General features: G+C 48.3%; 1 protein-coding gene across 2 annotated transcripts in view; it reads left to right on the forward strand.

Moving 5' to 3' along the window:
* Positions 1 to 1,551: 1,551 nt before the first annotated feature.
* The window catches only part of LOC126540313 (uncharacterized), a 59,023-nt gene continuing 45,189 nt past the window's right edge, over positions 1,552 to 15,385 (forward strand). For both annotated transcript variants that reach the window (XM_055075959.1, XM_050187109.2), the window contains exon 1: positions 1,552 to 1,656. In XM_055075959.1, the coding sequence (XP_054931934.1) occupies positions 1,560 to 1,656 (97 nt within the window). In that variant the 5' untranslated portion in view covers positions 1,552 to 1,559. The remainder of the gene's footprint in view (positions 1,657 to 15,385) is intronic.

The raw sequence follows: 15,385 nt of genomic DNA on the forward strand, positions 1-15,385 counted from the left end.
GACTTTGATCCATCACGTCTTGTTATCTAACCCGACTGCCATAGAACCGAACGCGAATGCTCCCGACTAGGCAACAGTGATTTTGACGCGACCGCTTTCATCGCGCCAGCCTTGTCCAATGAAAATTTCGGGTAAGGTAGCCTGACGTCATGGATCGCAATAAAGGGGCCTTGCGCTATCTAGGTGGCGTCGGCTAATCGCGTGCCTCTCGTTCTCTCTTTTATTTTCGCGCATGCGCATGGGGTTGTGCCAGAGGAGTTTTCGGTCTGCAGGCGACCGAGAGACGGACGGACGGATGAATCGGCTAGCCATATTCAGCGTCGCTGGAGAAAACGTGTTCTTAGTCTGTCGCTGTTGCTTTTTTACTGCGAGTGCACTCTGTTTTCCAGTTTAGCACCGCGTTGCAAACTAGTGACTCAAGGTCCCGAAGTGCACTCCCCGTAAGTACACTTGTACGCTTGGCATGGGCATAACAATCAGTAAAAGGATAGTTGAGAGTATACGCGTCGATCGTCGTAAATATGATAAGCGGACTGTTATTTATACATGGCTCAATGAACCTATGAGCGTTGTTCACGTAGGTTCGTAGAATGCACGCCAGTATTGGCGTCGCGCCTGCAACCTCTTTCCGAAATTTGGCCGACAACCCAGACAGATAGAATCGGCTACAGTAGTCGATGATGATCTGATAAATGCAGGCGTGTCTGATATGTGCAGGCGTATATGCAGCGGTATCGCTTGAACCAGCGAAAAGCGGTCACCGGAAAAAGTAAAACATACGCGTCTCAATACCAAGTAACTGCTATTACACATGAGCGCTTGAGCGCTCCCTTCAAGATTTAAATAACCTTGCTAACTAATTCTTCACTAAACAAACGGAAACTTCAGTTACGTGAATTTGCAATACATGACTGAGGCTTGTGTTGTCCTGCAGTCGACGTTTACTAGTCAGAAATGTATTAGCGTCAGCCAAACAGAGTCCAAGCAGGTCGATGTAGATTCATCATAGAGCTATCAACAAATGAACCACCGCTGCTCGACTGCAGGTGTCACGTGTGCGTTTCATACGATTATTTAGACAGGGTAAGTGATTATACCTACAGATGTGATTCAATCTTTACTTCATCATATTAGCTGACCCCGTTATTAGGTGAAATTTTTTGAAGCAATTCAATCAACCAACGTTACCCAAATCTCGTCACGTATTCAGAGAAGAGTCCTGTGCCTGCGATTCATGGGAAAAGATGCTAGTCATATTCGTAATAGCGAAATTATTATCGCGGAATGTCTGAGAGAAAAAGTGGTCTTGAGGCGAATATATGCTACAATGGATCCCGTTTTAACTATAAAGGTCGTAAAGAGCCGAATGTGCGCTCCCAGAGAGCGAATTTGCCATTCATCTTCAAAAAGCTCACTCCACAGCCTAGCTCTTCATCAAGCGTATAGGGTGAGCTCAACTGTGCACACATTCCCGGCGCGTTTTAGCGTGGACAAAGTTTGCATAGTTGGAAGCGCGCTTGAAAGCGTCGAATTCGTCGCCCATCTGGATAAAGAGCGCTATGAGGGCTTCGTCGTGGTTGGTTTGTCTAGCCGTGCTCTCCTCCGTAGGCATAGCGACCCGACGCCAAAGGTTTGTGCCATGCGGTAAAGGCCACGGTAAGTCACCCAATCTTAGAGGCGAGCCCTTAACGTCACCCTCAATACTGACGGCGCGTGAAGCTGCCAGCGTTATATCAAAGTGGTTCTAACGTAAATGTTTCCACTGTTTCGCTTTCTTCTATTGGTTTGTGTCTCTCGCTCATTTGAGTAACATGTCCTCTGCAATAGTTATGGTTATTCATAGTTAAAACTGAAGGAAGAAACAAAAGTGACGGATTTTGGTAAGCTGAATGTTCTCGAAGCAGCACGGTACTTTTTGTTGCGACACCACCCACCTGCGCGGCGCCAGTGTATTTTCCAGCCTGTCCAGCCAAGAGCAGTGCCAGAGGAGGACCCTAAGTTTATCGTTTCTAAGTGCTATTGATCATTGGCGAGCCACCCTCTCTAATTATATGTCCCTGGAAGGAGGCAATAAGGCTACTATTATTAATATTACCTTTTATTTCTCCTTTCTTATTATCTCTGTGCATTTCATTGTTTTCAAGAATTCCCTATGCATAAGCTTTTAATACTAGAATGGTATGTACCTGATCTCAGCCAAATTTGTGCAACGTACATTCTTAACAAAAATTGCACTGAGGCACAATAAATAGTGAAACGTGCTAAATTACTACGACTTCAAGCTGAAATAATCTGCGTGCTACACAATTTACTTAGTGCAAAAGGCTTCCAAGGCACGGATGCTTCGTTTTGTTGGGAATTTATTGAACAAACGTTTATTGAAGTAAGCTGATTCTTCATTTATGTGTGCCGGAGGTTGAGCTAAAAAATTCATTATTAGTATCTTCAACATGCAGCACCGCAACTTGTGAGAACGAAAAAACGAGCGGCCTCGTCATCCTTTGTAGGTTTTAACTAACCTGCTGAGAATGACAAGGCCACCCTTGACGAAGATAGGTCCTCCTATCGAAACGTTGGCCCGTCTTTCTGATGCACCTTGTCCCTGTTTATAACCTTTATACGAAATGTCGCAATTATGCGTCCCTGTAGATATTGTATAAGCCGGGAAAGTCAGCGTCCGTGCGCAAGAAAAGGTTATCTTGCGCTTTATTGGTTTGTAGGTGGCGGTGGTGGTGGTGGTGGTGGTGGTGTTGGTGGTGGTGGTGGTTGTGGTGGTAGTGTGGCAGCAGGCGGGACTAGGCTGGCATACATAGCCGGCAATTGTTCCACCTGAGCCTCCTGTGAGTGTCAGAATGTGGGTCACCACGTGTCGAAGAGCCCCGTGTCTCGCATGAAGGCAGTCAGCAGTCGTTGCACTGTCTTCCCAAAAGCCGCGGGCCCTCTGGGGAAAACGACGTCTTCAAAGGGCCTGCGCGAAAGACCATTCTTTTGCAGGCTGCCCACCATCGCGTTTCTTTCCGTGTCGCACTGAGGGCATAGCGAAATGAAATGTTCGATGTCGCCGACATCGCCACATGTCACAGAGCGGGGGAGCGCATCGTCCACTCTTCAATAACCAAGCTGGGGTGTACGCGGATTCGGTTCGCATGTGATACGATAGCGTTACTTCTTTGCGAATAAGTCCATGGCTCACATAGGCTTGGTGCGGAGTATGGCGGATCTCCCTAAGGTGAATTCGCATTGCATCCTTAAGGTTCTGAAAAGTCTGTGGCCCTCTTACTTTTGGCACACATGTCACTGCTAAGCGACCAAGAGCGTCAGCTTTTTCATTTCCTTCAATTCCTGCGTGGGCAAGGATCCACTGAAATTTCACGTTAAATCTCTTGCTCCACAAAACTTTGATCAGTGCCAAAGATTACCTTGTAAACTTCCATTGAGGTAGGCCTCGGTGTAATCGTTTTGACGCCGACTTTGCGTCCGTCAGCACCACGACGTCACGTGCGGAATAGGCGTGTAGTTTTCGCAAGGTCGAGGTAATTGCTGCACTTTCTACTGTTTTACTCGAAACTACGCGATCCAGGCGGCGAGACCATGACATATCAACAGAGGGTATGCAGAATGCCGCTGCGCAGCTATCTATATTTGCACACACCGACTTTCTGTGTACACTCGTAGGTGGCTTTGAAACGCTGTGCTCAAGTGGTCTAGCTTTAAAATTTTTGTTTCGGCAGTTTAAATGGTGCGTTTTGCCGGCAGTTGGGTACACTGAAGCTACAGGTAACGTCCGAGTAAGACCATGGCGGGTGGAGGCGACTCCTTTAATCCATCATCATCATCATCATCAGCCTGGTTACGCCCACTGCAGGGCAAAGGCCTCTCCTATATTTCTCCAACTACCCCGGTCATGTACTAATTGTGGCCATGTTGTCCCTGCAAACTTCTTAATCTCATCTGCCCACTTAACTTTCTGCCGCCCTCTGCTATGCTTCGCTTCCCTTGGAATCCATTCCGTAACTCTTAATGAACATCGGTTATCTTCCCTCCTCATTACGTGTCCTGCCCATGCCCATTTGTTTTTCTTGATTTCAACTAAGACATCATTAACTCGCGTTTGTTCCCTCACCCAATCTGCTCTTTTCTTATCCCTTAACGTTACACCTATCATTCTTCTTTCCATAGCTTTCTATAATCGAAAGCTGTCCAGCGCCGCATTGAAATCGCAGCAAGTTCTGGCTCTTAGTCGCCGGAGAAGTGCCGCATCTGTGGGGGCTCACCCAACCCTAATAACTGCGTCAGCAGGGGCTGAGATGCCAAAAGGCGCAGTGGAAGAGACTCTGCTTCATTACTAGTCGTCCTGTTTGAAGCCGGCTGAAGAACTCCCATCGCCAAGCGATGTCCCTTTCTGTGTACTGCCTCCAAGCGCACGAATTGGCTCAGTGAGTGTGATATCAGCGGTAGCTGACAGAAAATACGACTTGTTATCAGTACAGATAAATCGGAGGATGCTGCGCATGCTCCCATTTCAATGCGGCGCTGGGGTGGAATCTTAAAACGGTTCGGAAAACGAACCGTTCGCTTCGCCGCTTACGTCACGTAAATGTGCCACTCCCAAGCCGGAGGTGGAAGAAGGGGAGGACCCGACCAATAGACGAGAGAGTGCTACCTCTGAAGTGTACGTCATCATATGACGAGCTAATCGAGGAACTGCGGAATTTTTCTGTTGCTAATAGTATACGGCAACTTCTAAAGTGTAAACGTGTGGTGCCGGGCGTTTACGCAATGCAGAAGTAATTTATTAATGTTATTCTTTTTCATTTTTGGCTGAAAGGTGGTATCGCAAGCGTAAATGAGTTGGCAGAACGTTAGCGCTATGTCGTCTGCTACCAGGAGCTTGCACGATGCACGCAACAGGAATGCACTGCCAGCACTTCATAAGTATAGCGAGGGCGACAAAACCTTGAGCTTGTTCTTAGGGCCACCTTTACTAGCCGATTATATCAATTTTCCTTCTTTTTTCACCCTCCGTCATCGGCTCGGATATGACTCGCTCGTCGCCGCGCAGCCGCTATCGCTGCGATCTGCCCCACAGGGCGTCGCGTGTTAGAAGCAATGGAACTTGAAATGAAACATTACAATATACGGGCCCTGTATTGCCTGCGAGAAGTAAAATTGAAGAGCGCGGTGCTGAGGATGCGTGCTGTGCCATGAAATTGACGACGAAAGTGCGGGACTCCCGAACTAGAACACAAAGGGCAGCCAAATAAGAGATCCCCACAATATCTTCCACTCCTGACTGTATAGTTTTATCAGCCTAACGAAGGAAGCGCTGGACCAGCCTAGGTTGAACCCTTCTGATTGCTGAATGGTGATCTGCGAGTTATTCACGCTGACGATAGCACTGGGAATTGGATCTCACCATGCGTGCAAATATCTGGCTTTGACTTTGAAGCAGAGGTCCCGGGTAAGCTGACCCAGCCCGTCTACACAGTAATTGCGAGAGCAACCTCGTGGACAGTGTCGGCAGCAGAGATCTAGGCTATTCCGATGAATGCTTCGCTTCCGACTGACTTCTGGGGGCTGCAGGCCGGTGATGATGATCCGCAACGCGCAATTCCCTCCTCTGCGTGGAATGACGACTGGTACGCTTCCAGCCGAGTCTTCTGCAGTTGATAGCATAGCCTGCAAAAGGTCTACTTAGAAAGCCGGCAGGGGCGGTGCAAATCATTATCAGTCATTTCTTCGAACTCGTACCGCACTTCAACCTTGGTCGATACCGAAAGAGCAGCGCCAAGCAGACGACAAGGGCAAGTAATAGCCTCCGAAGCAACCAACGCACGCACGCGCGACGCCCGCGTGTCTCAGAGGTCGCCTGCGACCGGCGCGCGCGGCCAGGGTCACAAGCCAGCAGTCAAGTCACAGCAACGGAAACCAAAGTGGACTACCCCTTCGCCGTTTACACTCTTAGACAAAGACAGGTATTCTTTGGAAATGATTGGCGGATGCGTGACGTGCTCATAATTTGCGGTGCCGTCTCGTTGTCTCTCAGGGCCTCTGACGCAAACAAAATTATGCCCAATCAGATAAGGCCAAGCGAACAGTTCCCCTTCCGAACCGATATACGCCATCATATGACGATATGACGCCATCACTTTCATGGGTGAAACATATTCAAACAATTCGCTGCGAAGCTTCACGCACACTAGGGTACTTACGACGTAACTTAAAATCCGCATCGTCTGAAATAAAAAAAACTAGCATATTTAACGTATGTGCGACCCAAACTCGAGTACGCATCATCCATCTGGCATTCCTCACAAGCTTGTCTCGCCGATGACTTAGAAGCCATACAAAACCGCGCTGCTCGCTTCATTACGTCACAATATTCAAGACATATCAGCGTAACCACCTTAAAACAAACTTTGTCTCTTCCATTGCTTGTTTCACGGCGCGTAACTTCTCGTCTTTGCCTTCTTCACACTTTCTTTTACTTCAGCCATTCAGGACACGCCCTCTTAAAACGCCCGTTCAGAACATCATCCCGTTTATCTCATACTCTCCCCTTGGCGGCGATAAAGTGCCGGACGACGGCGATGAGCAGCTCATTCTTCCCCCATGCCGTAACGCTTTGGAACGCACTCCCGGATGATATTGTTTCGTGCAGCGACCGCAAAAATGTCGCGAAAAATTAAACAATTTTGATAAAGCCAACATAACCACATGAATATCACATCTATTTATTTATCGCCCTGTCGGTACTGTGTATGTGTTCCGTTTTCTTCTTTTTTGAAATTTTCTTTTTCTTTCTTTCTTTTCTTTTTTGTACCTATAACAACCAATGTGGACTTTATTATGCGGCTTTCTTATGAAGCTGTTCGACTTTGCTGCATGCCCCCCCTTATGTAATGCCTTCGGGCCCGTAAGGTTGGATAAATGAAATGAAATGAAATATAAAATTCGGCCCTTGAACACCTGTGGATATTGAGATCGGAATGGCTTAAAGGAGTCGCCTTGACCTGCGAAGGTCTTTCTCGGACGTTACCTGCAGCCTCATTGTACCCAACCTCATGTCGTGGGCTTGTCACGTGGTAGTGACGGTGAAGAAGGCAGCAAAAATGAATAACGAAACTAGCGTTTTATTGGGCGAACCTGTGCTCTCAAGAGCAAGTTACACTCAAAGAACAGCGATAGCGGCGAACACAGTCGGCGATCGTCGAAAGTATGATTAGCGGGTCAAGCGCGTGGGCTTTTATATACCAGTCATCGAAGGTTTCAGAGTAATCGCTGGGGCTCGCGTGCCTTCCAAAGAGTTCTACACGATTCGCGTCGTGCGATGAAATCAGATTACGCAAGATTCGGTGAAAACAGACAGCGGATAGAACCAGCGATAACTTTCGAGAAACTTCGGATACATGCAGGCGCGTCCTGCGCTGTGCGATAACATTTGTTAGGCGGTGAAAGCACACAATAAAAATAAACAAGTACACGTGTCAATACTCCCCTCTTGAAATGGATCGTCCCGTTTCTACAAACATGAGAGCGAAACACAAAAAGAAACTTATGAAACAAAAGTAACAAAGCAACTAAGAAAAAGTCGAAAATGACACAGTCCATAAATAGAAGGTCCAGAGTTCAGCTGTGCAAAGTCCGAAAGTTCGTTAGCGCTGGTAGAAGCAATTAAGTCGCACAATGTGGACTATTTCAGGCTGTGAGCGACGCCGCTGGGATAGCGAAATGACTTGTGGTACAACCTCATAGTTGAGCGCGCTAGTGCGTCGGATGAAATTGTAGGGTCCGAAATAGCGGCGTAAAAGCTTCTCGCCGAGTCCTTGTCGGCGTATTGGGGTCCAAACCCAAACACGGTTGCCGAGCTGGTACTTGTATCGTAGCGCCTAGGAAGACGAACATGCTGGGCCGGGGCAGTGGGGGAAAGAACTCAGATTTATTGAACATGTGTACATATATAGGTTTTAGGAAGGGGTGTGTCTTTTTATCAAGAACAGATAAGTTGTTTGCACAGCATGAACATGGTGCATGCGTATTGACATACAATGCGCTTGCGCGGAACACTTGTGGCGCTTGGCGCCCAAGATACGATACATCTTCCTTTGTACGAAAAACAAAACAAGAAATGGGAAAAGAACATTAATGAAAATTGTCAGGCACTTTAGTTCAAGGCACTTGCGCGAAGTTCTCGTCGTAGGCCAGACGTTGAGGCGGTCAACGTTGTCTGAGCGACCTCCTTGGGGCTGGTGTTGACGAGACACTAATTGGGGCACAGGGCTCAGAGGGAATAGACGGGGCTGTACATCCTGTGTAGCTAGGTGCCGACCCATTTCTTTGGCCCGAGTTTCCCTCGAAGTCATCGTCGTCGTCTTCCCGTACGCTGCGTCGGAAGGGCTCCCGGGTCAGTAGCAGGTGCTGTCGGTTGCGCCTCAACACCGTGCCATTTTCTGTGACGACTATACGACCTCGGGTAACCAGCAGGCTTGAGAACCTTTGCTTTAGTGTCCCATGCACCTTTCTTGATCCGGACCGTATCTCCAGGGCTCAGGCGTGCCATTGATCCCCTAGAGTGGTCTGTTTGGAGGCGCCGGATCACCTCGTGACTGGGGTTGCCTTGAACGTCGGGAATTGTTGTGCGGAGCCTTCGCCCCATCAGCAGCTCAGCGGGCGATGCGCCGCACTCGAGTGGAGTTGTCCTGAAAGCGAGCAGTCCCAACCAGAAATTTTGTTTCGCTTCAGTCGCTTTCTTGAGGATACGCTTAGTTATCTGAACACCTTTTTCTGCCAACCCATTAGAACGTGGGTATCCCGGGCTAGACGTGACATGCCTAAAATCGTACAATTGTGAGAATAACGCGAATTCGCGACATGAAAATTGAGGGCCATTGTCAGAACAAACTTCTATGGGAATGCCGTGTCTAGCAAAGATCGAACTTGTTGCGTCAACCACTGTTTTGGCCGTGGTGTCTTTGAGTAGTTCCACTTCGGGAAAGTTGGACAGGGCGTCGTAAACGCACAGGTACGACCTCCCGCCGTATTCAAAAATGTCAATGCCGACACGGTACCACGGTTGGTCCGGCACAGGGCGCATCAGTAGAGGCCCTCGAGGTTGGCTGTATGCATACTTTTTGCAGATAGAACATGTCTGCACGAAAGATTCTATGTCAGAGTTCATTCCTGGCCAAAAAACTAACTGTCTTGCCCTGGCTTTGCTCTTGTTGATTCCCAAGTGCCCTTGAATTCTTTCCAGTGTCTTTTCATGCTAGCCGGAATAACTGCTTCGCAGTCTTTGAGCAACACTCCTTTCACGTGTCATAACTCGCCTTCGAATCGTTTCCACAGCCCCTCCAAGCATTTTCCAGCTTCTAGATCTCGCAGCACGTTTCTTAGCTGTTCGTCACGCGCCGTTTCCGCAGCCAGCCGCCTCCATGTGTTCTCACTAACAAGCGAGGAAACCGTACTCACGGCATGCACCTCTACATCATTGCTGTCGAGGTCGCAGGCCGTTGTCTCGGTTGTGGCACGGGACAGCATGTCGGCCAGGAGGAGCTGCTTACCTGGAACAAATTTTAATTGAACGTCATAACGCAGCAATTTCAGAAAAAGTCTTTGCAACCTCGGCGGCATATCACCAATCGCCTTCTGCGAGATAGCGATCAAAGGGCGATGGTCTGTTTCAGCAGTAAATTGTCGACCATAGACGAAATGATTAAATCTTTCGCAGCCAAAGACCACGGCCATAGCCTCTTTCTCAATTTGAGAATAACGCTGTTGCGTTTCGGTAAGCGCTCGCGATGCATATGCCACGGGCTTCCATGTATCGTTGTGACACTAACAAAGCGGCTCCGATTCCGTCTCGGGATGCATCGCATGACACTTTTGTTGCTTTGGCCGGATCGAATACCGACAAGATAGGCTGTGTGATGAGGTAGTCACATAGTTCTCGCCATTCCTTTTCTGGGTATTGGTGCATTCAAAGGCAACGTCTTGTCTGATCCAGCTGCTCAGAAGAGCTGTTCTTTGAGCTAAACATGGAAGAAACTTGCCGAAATAATTGACGACACCCAGCATCCTTTGCACCGCGAGCTTGTCTTCTGGGGTCGGCATGTGCAGCATGCAATTAATCAGCGCCTGGCTCGGCCTGATGCCTGCTTTATCGATGACATCTCCAAGGAACTCGATTTCATGGACGCCGATACTGCACTTATCAGGATTGAAGGTTAAGCCGGCGCGTGTTGCTGCTAGCAGCACAGATTTCAGACGTTCATTGTGCTCTTCTACCGACGAGCCCCATACCAGAATGTCGCCCACGTATATTTTCACGCCGGGAAGGCCTTCGAAAATTTCATTCAGCGTTTTTTGGAACACCTCAGGGGCGGACGATATGCCGAAGGGTAATCGTAAAAACCGGTAACGACCAAATGGGGTTGAGAACGTGCAAATGTGCGATGTCGAGTCATCCAAGGGGATTTGGTGGAATCCAGAGATAGTGTCTAAGCGGGAAAATACAGTTGCACCAGCTAACTCAGCTTCTATATCTTCTCGTCGCGGCATCATGTAGTGCTCCCTTTTTATGCACTCATTGATTTTACGAGGGTCAACGCAGAGACGAATTTTCCCATTTTTTCTAGCAATCACCAAGGGACTCACCCAGTCAGTAGGCTCGGTAACTTTTGTGATGATTCCGGCGTGCTCCATCCTCTCAAGTTCACCCCGTAATGGTTCTGTCAGGGCCAACGGTACGCGTCGAACTGGTTGAATGACTGGCTCGGCGTTGTCTCGAAGAACCATGTGATACACTTTGTTCACGCAGCCTGTCCCAGTGAAAATGTGACGAAATTCTTTCACGATTTCTTCACAGTCGTCCTGTGATACGCTGTGGACGCGCGAGAGCAGTCCAAGTCGCTCGGTTGCTTGTAGGCCTAGGATTGCGCGACCTTTGCGCACCACAAGAAATTCGAGGGGAACAGTTCGGTCACCCAGCGTTACTTCCGTTTGGATAGCTCCAAGACGTTTGATCGTGTCTCCACCGTACGAATGTAGCACCACGCTACTTTGCTTCGTTTCAGGGCTTGGGCGCATCCTTTTGTATATTCCAACGGGCATCAAATTGACCTGAGACCCTGTATCGACTTTTAGTTCGACCGAAACGTTATTGACGTTCATTCGAACCATCCAGTCGCGTTCGCTTATGACTGCTCTTGCAGACACCTCTAACACGCTGAAGTCATCTTCGTGATCTTGAATTTCACCGACCAGCTCGGTGGCTCTGCAGCAAATCGCAAAGTGGTTTCTCCTTTGGCATTTTCTACACGTTCGTCCGTACGCGGGACAGTCTCTAGGCTGATGCGTGCGTCCGCACTTGAAGCATTTGTACATCTTGGCTTGCGCCATTTTTGGATTCGAGCATGCATTGCGAACTTGCTTTTGACCTCGTTCCCAAGTTTCTTGGCGGAGAGCCGATGTTTCGGCTGCCTTGCACACGTGCTCAGCCTTCTGCAATGTCAACTCACAGTCCCTGAGAAGCTTTTCTCTCATCTTGTCGTCGTTGGTTCCGTACACAATCTGGTCTCGGACCATAGAATCCTGAAGCGCGCCGAAATTGCACGCCCGTGCCTGTTGCTTCAGGTCCCGCAGGAAGTGTTCAAATGGCTCACCTTGGCTTTGAACTCTCTTCCGAAATACGTAGCGTTCATGTACTTCGTTGGTCTGCAGCTTGAAGTAATCGTCAAATTTCTTGATGACCGTCGCGTAGTCGGCCTTGTCTTCGCCTTCTGCGAAGCTCAGCGTATTAAATATCTCGATGGCGTCCTCACCTGCGACACTGAGAAACAGCGCTGTCTTCGACGACACTGATCGCTTCTTGTCATCCGGTTCTGATGCCGCAAGGAAGAGTTCGAATCTCTGCTTGAACGTCTGCCAATTCTTGCTTGCTTCTCCCGTCATGTTTAACGGACCAGGCGCTCTCAATGAATCCATTACGTAGTCCCTACAGTGCTGCCCGTCGAAGATCAAAGCCGTGCTTGACTACGCATCCCACTTCTGACACCATGTATCGTAGCGCCTAGGAAGACGAACATGCTGGGTCGGGGCAGTGGGGGAAAGAACTCCGATTTATTGAACATGTGTACATATATAGGTTTTAGGAAGGGGTGTGTCTTTTTATCAAGAACAGATAAGTTGTTTGCACAGCATGAACATGGTGCATGCATATTGACATACAATGCGCTTGCGCGGAACACGTGTGGCGCTCGGCGCCCAAGATACGATACAGTACTCAACGTAGCGTCGTCGAAGGTTGTAGCACAGACAAAGAAATTCAACAAGAGGGGACACTCGGCGAAAACTGGCAACAGGAATCACGTCACGCCTAGTGTTAATCCCACCGTTAGTTGACGCGAGCATCGGAAAAAAGAATGTGAAATGAACTTAGAGAAAACCTCTTATTTATTTTTGTTCTTTCCCGCTAAAACTAAAACGTTTTGCGTATAAAGGAACTTCTATTTCGCGACCTATTTTTCTTGCGTCACCTAGCAGCAAGCTAGCGACACGCCATGCGCGCCACATGATGCGTCATGCGCCAGACGTGCCACCGAAGCGAGCGAAGCCGGCTGCGCATGTGAAGTTCGTGAAGCATGTGAAGCTCAACAAACGTCGCCCGCTTGTTCGGCTCCCGGCGTTTTCTTGCGTTCCTTTTGCATTACGACACGGCACCACTGCACTATTGGACTACGGCAAGGTGAGAAACTTTGTTCGAGAGTCTGCGACGCATATCGAGCAAATTTAGGCGTACGGCACAAAACTGAGACTAGCTACGCAGTTAGCGAAAAACAGCTCGGCCGTTCTGGCGCAGTTCATTAGAGTTAAGGACTCGCAGTGGGAAATGTTTGCGACGCTTTCTGTGAGCTCCAACATTATTGTAACTTATTTCGGTAGTTTTTGTGCACGCTTGCCGCACCCGGCTATGTGACGCAGTTAGCGAAATGCAGCTGGACCGAATGACATTAATAAATTACTTCTGCATTGCGTAAACGCCAGGCACCACACGTTTATACTTTAGAAGTTGTCGTATAATATTTATTTATAGTCTATATTTAATTAGCGAGCAGCAACGTTCCGCAGTTCCTCAATTAGCTCCGCATGTGTTGGTGGGCTAGTCGGTTAAGCATGATTACAAAGACGGCGCCGAATAAAACAACACACGAAGAAGGGGCACACGAGACAGCACGTAGGCGCACTAACAACTGAGTGTTTTATTTCTTGACATAGTAATATATAGCTGCTGTCAAGGATCAAAACAACAAGAATAAACAGGGCAGTCATCTGCATCGCACAAGGAAGCCAAGATACAGAATAACTTTTAAGTGTCGCTCTCAAGATACGCCAGTTCCTTTGTCGAAAGAGAAGCTGAGGCTTCACTGATACAATCAACACCACGCTTTTCGATCTCAAGCGCTTCCAATATCTCCCTTGTCAGTTGATGATCAGCTCTGTACAGAACACTGGTTCTATCAAAATCTGGGATGCACTTGTGAGCCTCACAATGCGCACTTATATGACCGGAGAGCTGGTTTTCCATGTAATATCTATGCTCATGTAATCTGTCATTCAGACATCTGCCCGTTTGGCCTACATATGATGAACCGCACGACAAGGGAACCGAATAAACTACTTTCTGTACGCATCCGACATGTTGCTGCCCATGTTTTTTTGTGCACACCTGTTTGTTTTCCCGATTTCCTGCGTTCACTTTGGCACACATCAAACCAAGACGTTTCGGAGCGGAAAATATAACACGAACACCAGCTCGTTACCGGTAAACCGGTACCGGTTTACCGGTAAACGAGCTGGTATGGTATGGTATGGTATGGAGAACTTTATTGGGTCCTGAAGGTCAACCCTACGTTGACGCGGGCCGCTCCCACGTTGGGACTGTCAGGCCGAGCCCTTCAGCCACATCGCGGGCCTTCTGGACTGCTCGTAATTCACTGTGTAGCATTTGCCGCCACCATTCTTGTTCCTTGTCACAGTCTGTGAAGACCGCGGGGCACTGCCAAAGCATGTGGTCAAGAGTAATGATACCATTGCACTTATTACAGTTGGTTTGAGTTTCGCTCTCCGGATAGATCCTGTTAATAAAATCTGGACTTGGGTATGTTCTTGTCTGTAGCAAACGTAATGTGACCGCTTGGGCTCTGCAAAGCTTACCGTGTGGCAATGGGTATTCCCTTCTGCTTAAATAATAATGCTTCGTGATTTTGTTATATGTTAATAATCGATCCCTGTGTTCCCCGGGTGAAGTGTAAGTTGCTCGGTCTTGAAGAGCACGGCTAGAAAGTCCTCGTGCTGCTTCATTTGCCACCTCATTGAGGTTTCTCCGAGCTCCGTCCACCATCCCCTGATGTGCAGGAAACCAGCGGATTTCAATCCTCTCACTGTTGACCTTCTCTAATAATTTTGTTGCTATCCGTGTCACATATCCGTTGGTAAAGTTGCGTATGGCTGTTCTAGAGTCGCTGTAAATATGTGTCCTCCGATTAGCCCGGGTGGCTAAGGCGATTGCTACTTGTTCTGCTACTGTTGGGTCCTTGGTATAGACGGTGATGGCATCCCGTATGTTACCTTGAGTGTCTACAACAACGGAGGTATACGCATCCTTATTTTTAACCCAGGCAGCGTCAACAAACACCGCCTGCTGCTTATGTTGATCTATGTCTTGAAGGAGTGCCTTCGCCCTTGCCTTCCGTCTCTCGAGGTTAATTGTCGGGTGCATATTCCTAGGGAACGGGGTCGTCTTTATTTTTTTCTCGTAGTCCCGCTTGCAATTGTGTTAATAATTCTCCTTCGTTGGTGTGGTTGTTAATTTCTACGCCAACTTCTTCAAGTAGCGCCCTCCCAGGTCGTGTCCCCATTAGTTTCTCTTTGTGGGCCACCTGTTGAGCCTCAGCTATCTCCTCTAGTGTGTTATGCAGCCCTAGGCGCAATAAGTTATCATTGGCCGTGCTGATGGGAAGTCCTAGGGCAGTCTTTATAAGTCATCTGATTAAAGCGTTTAGCTTGTTCTTATCAGCCTGTGTCCATTGTAGTATGCCAGCCACGTACGAGAAGTGGCAAAAGCCGAATGCATGTACCAATCTTATGGCACTGTCTTCTCCTAGCCCCTTATGCTTGTTGGTAACTCTACGCAGAAGCCTAATGACTTCTTCTGACTTGTTAGAGATGTGTTCTATCATCCTGCAATTAGATCCATTCGCTTGCAGGAGAAGTCCTAGCACTCTAATAGTCCCCACCTGCCTGATTGGTTCTCCATTCTTGGCGTATATGTCAATGCGGGGTTCTTCCTCTGGGATATATCCGTTCGGCTTGCGCCCACGCTTACTGC

The sequence above is a fragment of the Dermacentor andersoni genome, chromosome 2 (genome assembly GCF_023375885.2).
Source record: "Dermacentor andersoni chromosome 2, qqDerAnde1_hic_scaffold, whole genome shotgun sequence".
In the NCBI taxonomy this organism is placed as follows: Eukaryota; Metazoa; Arthropoda; class Arachnida; order Ixodida; family Ixodidae; genus Dermacentor; species Dermacentor andersoni.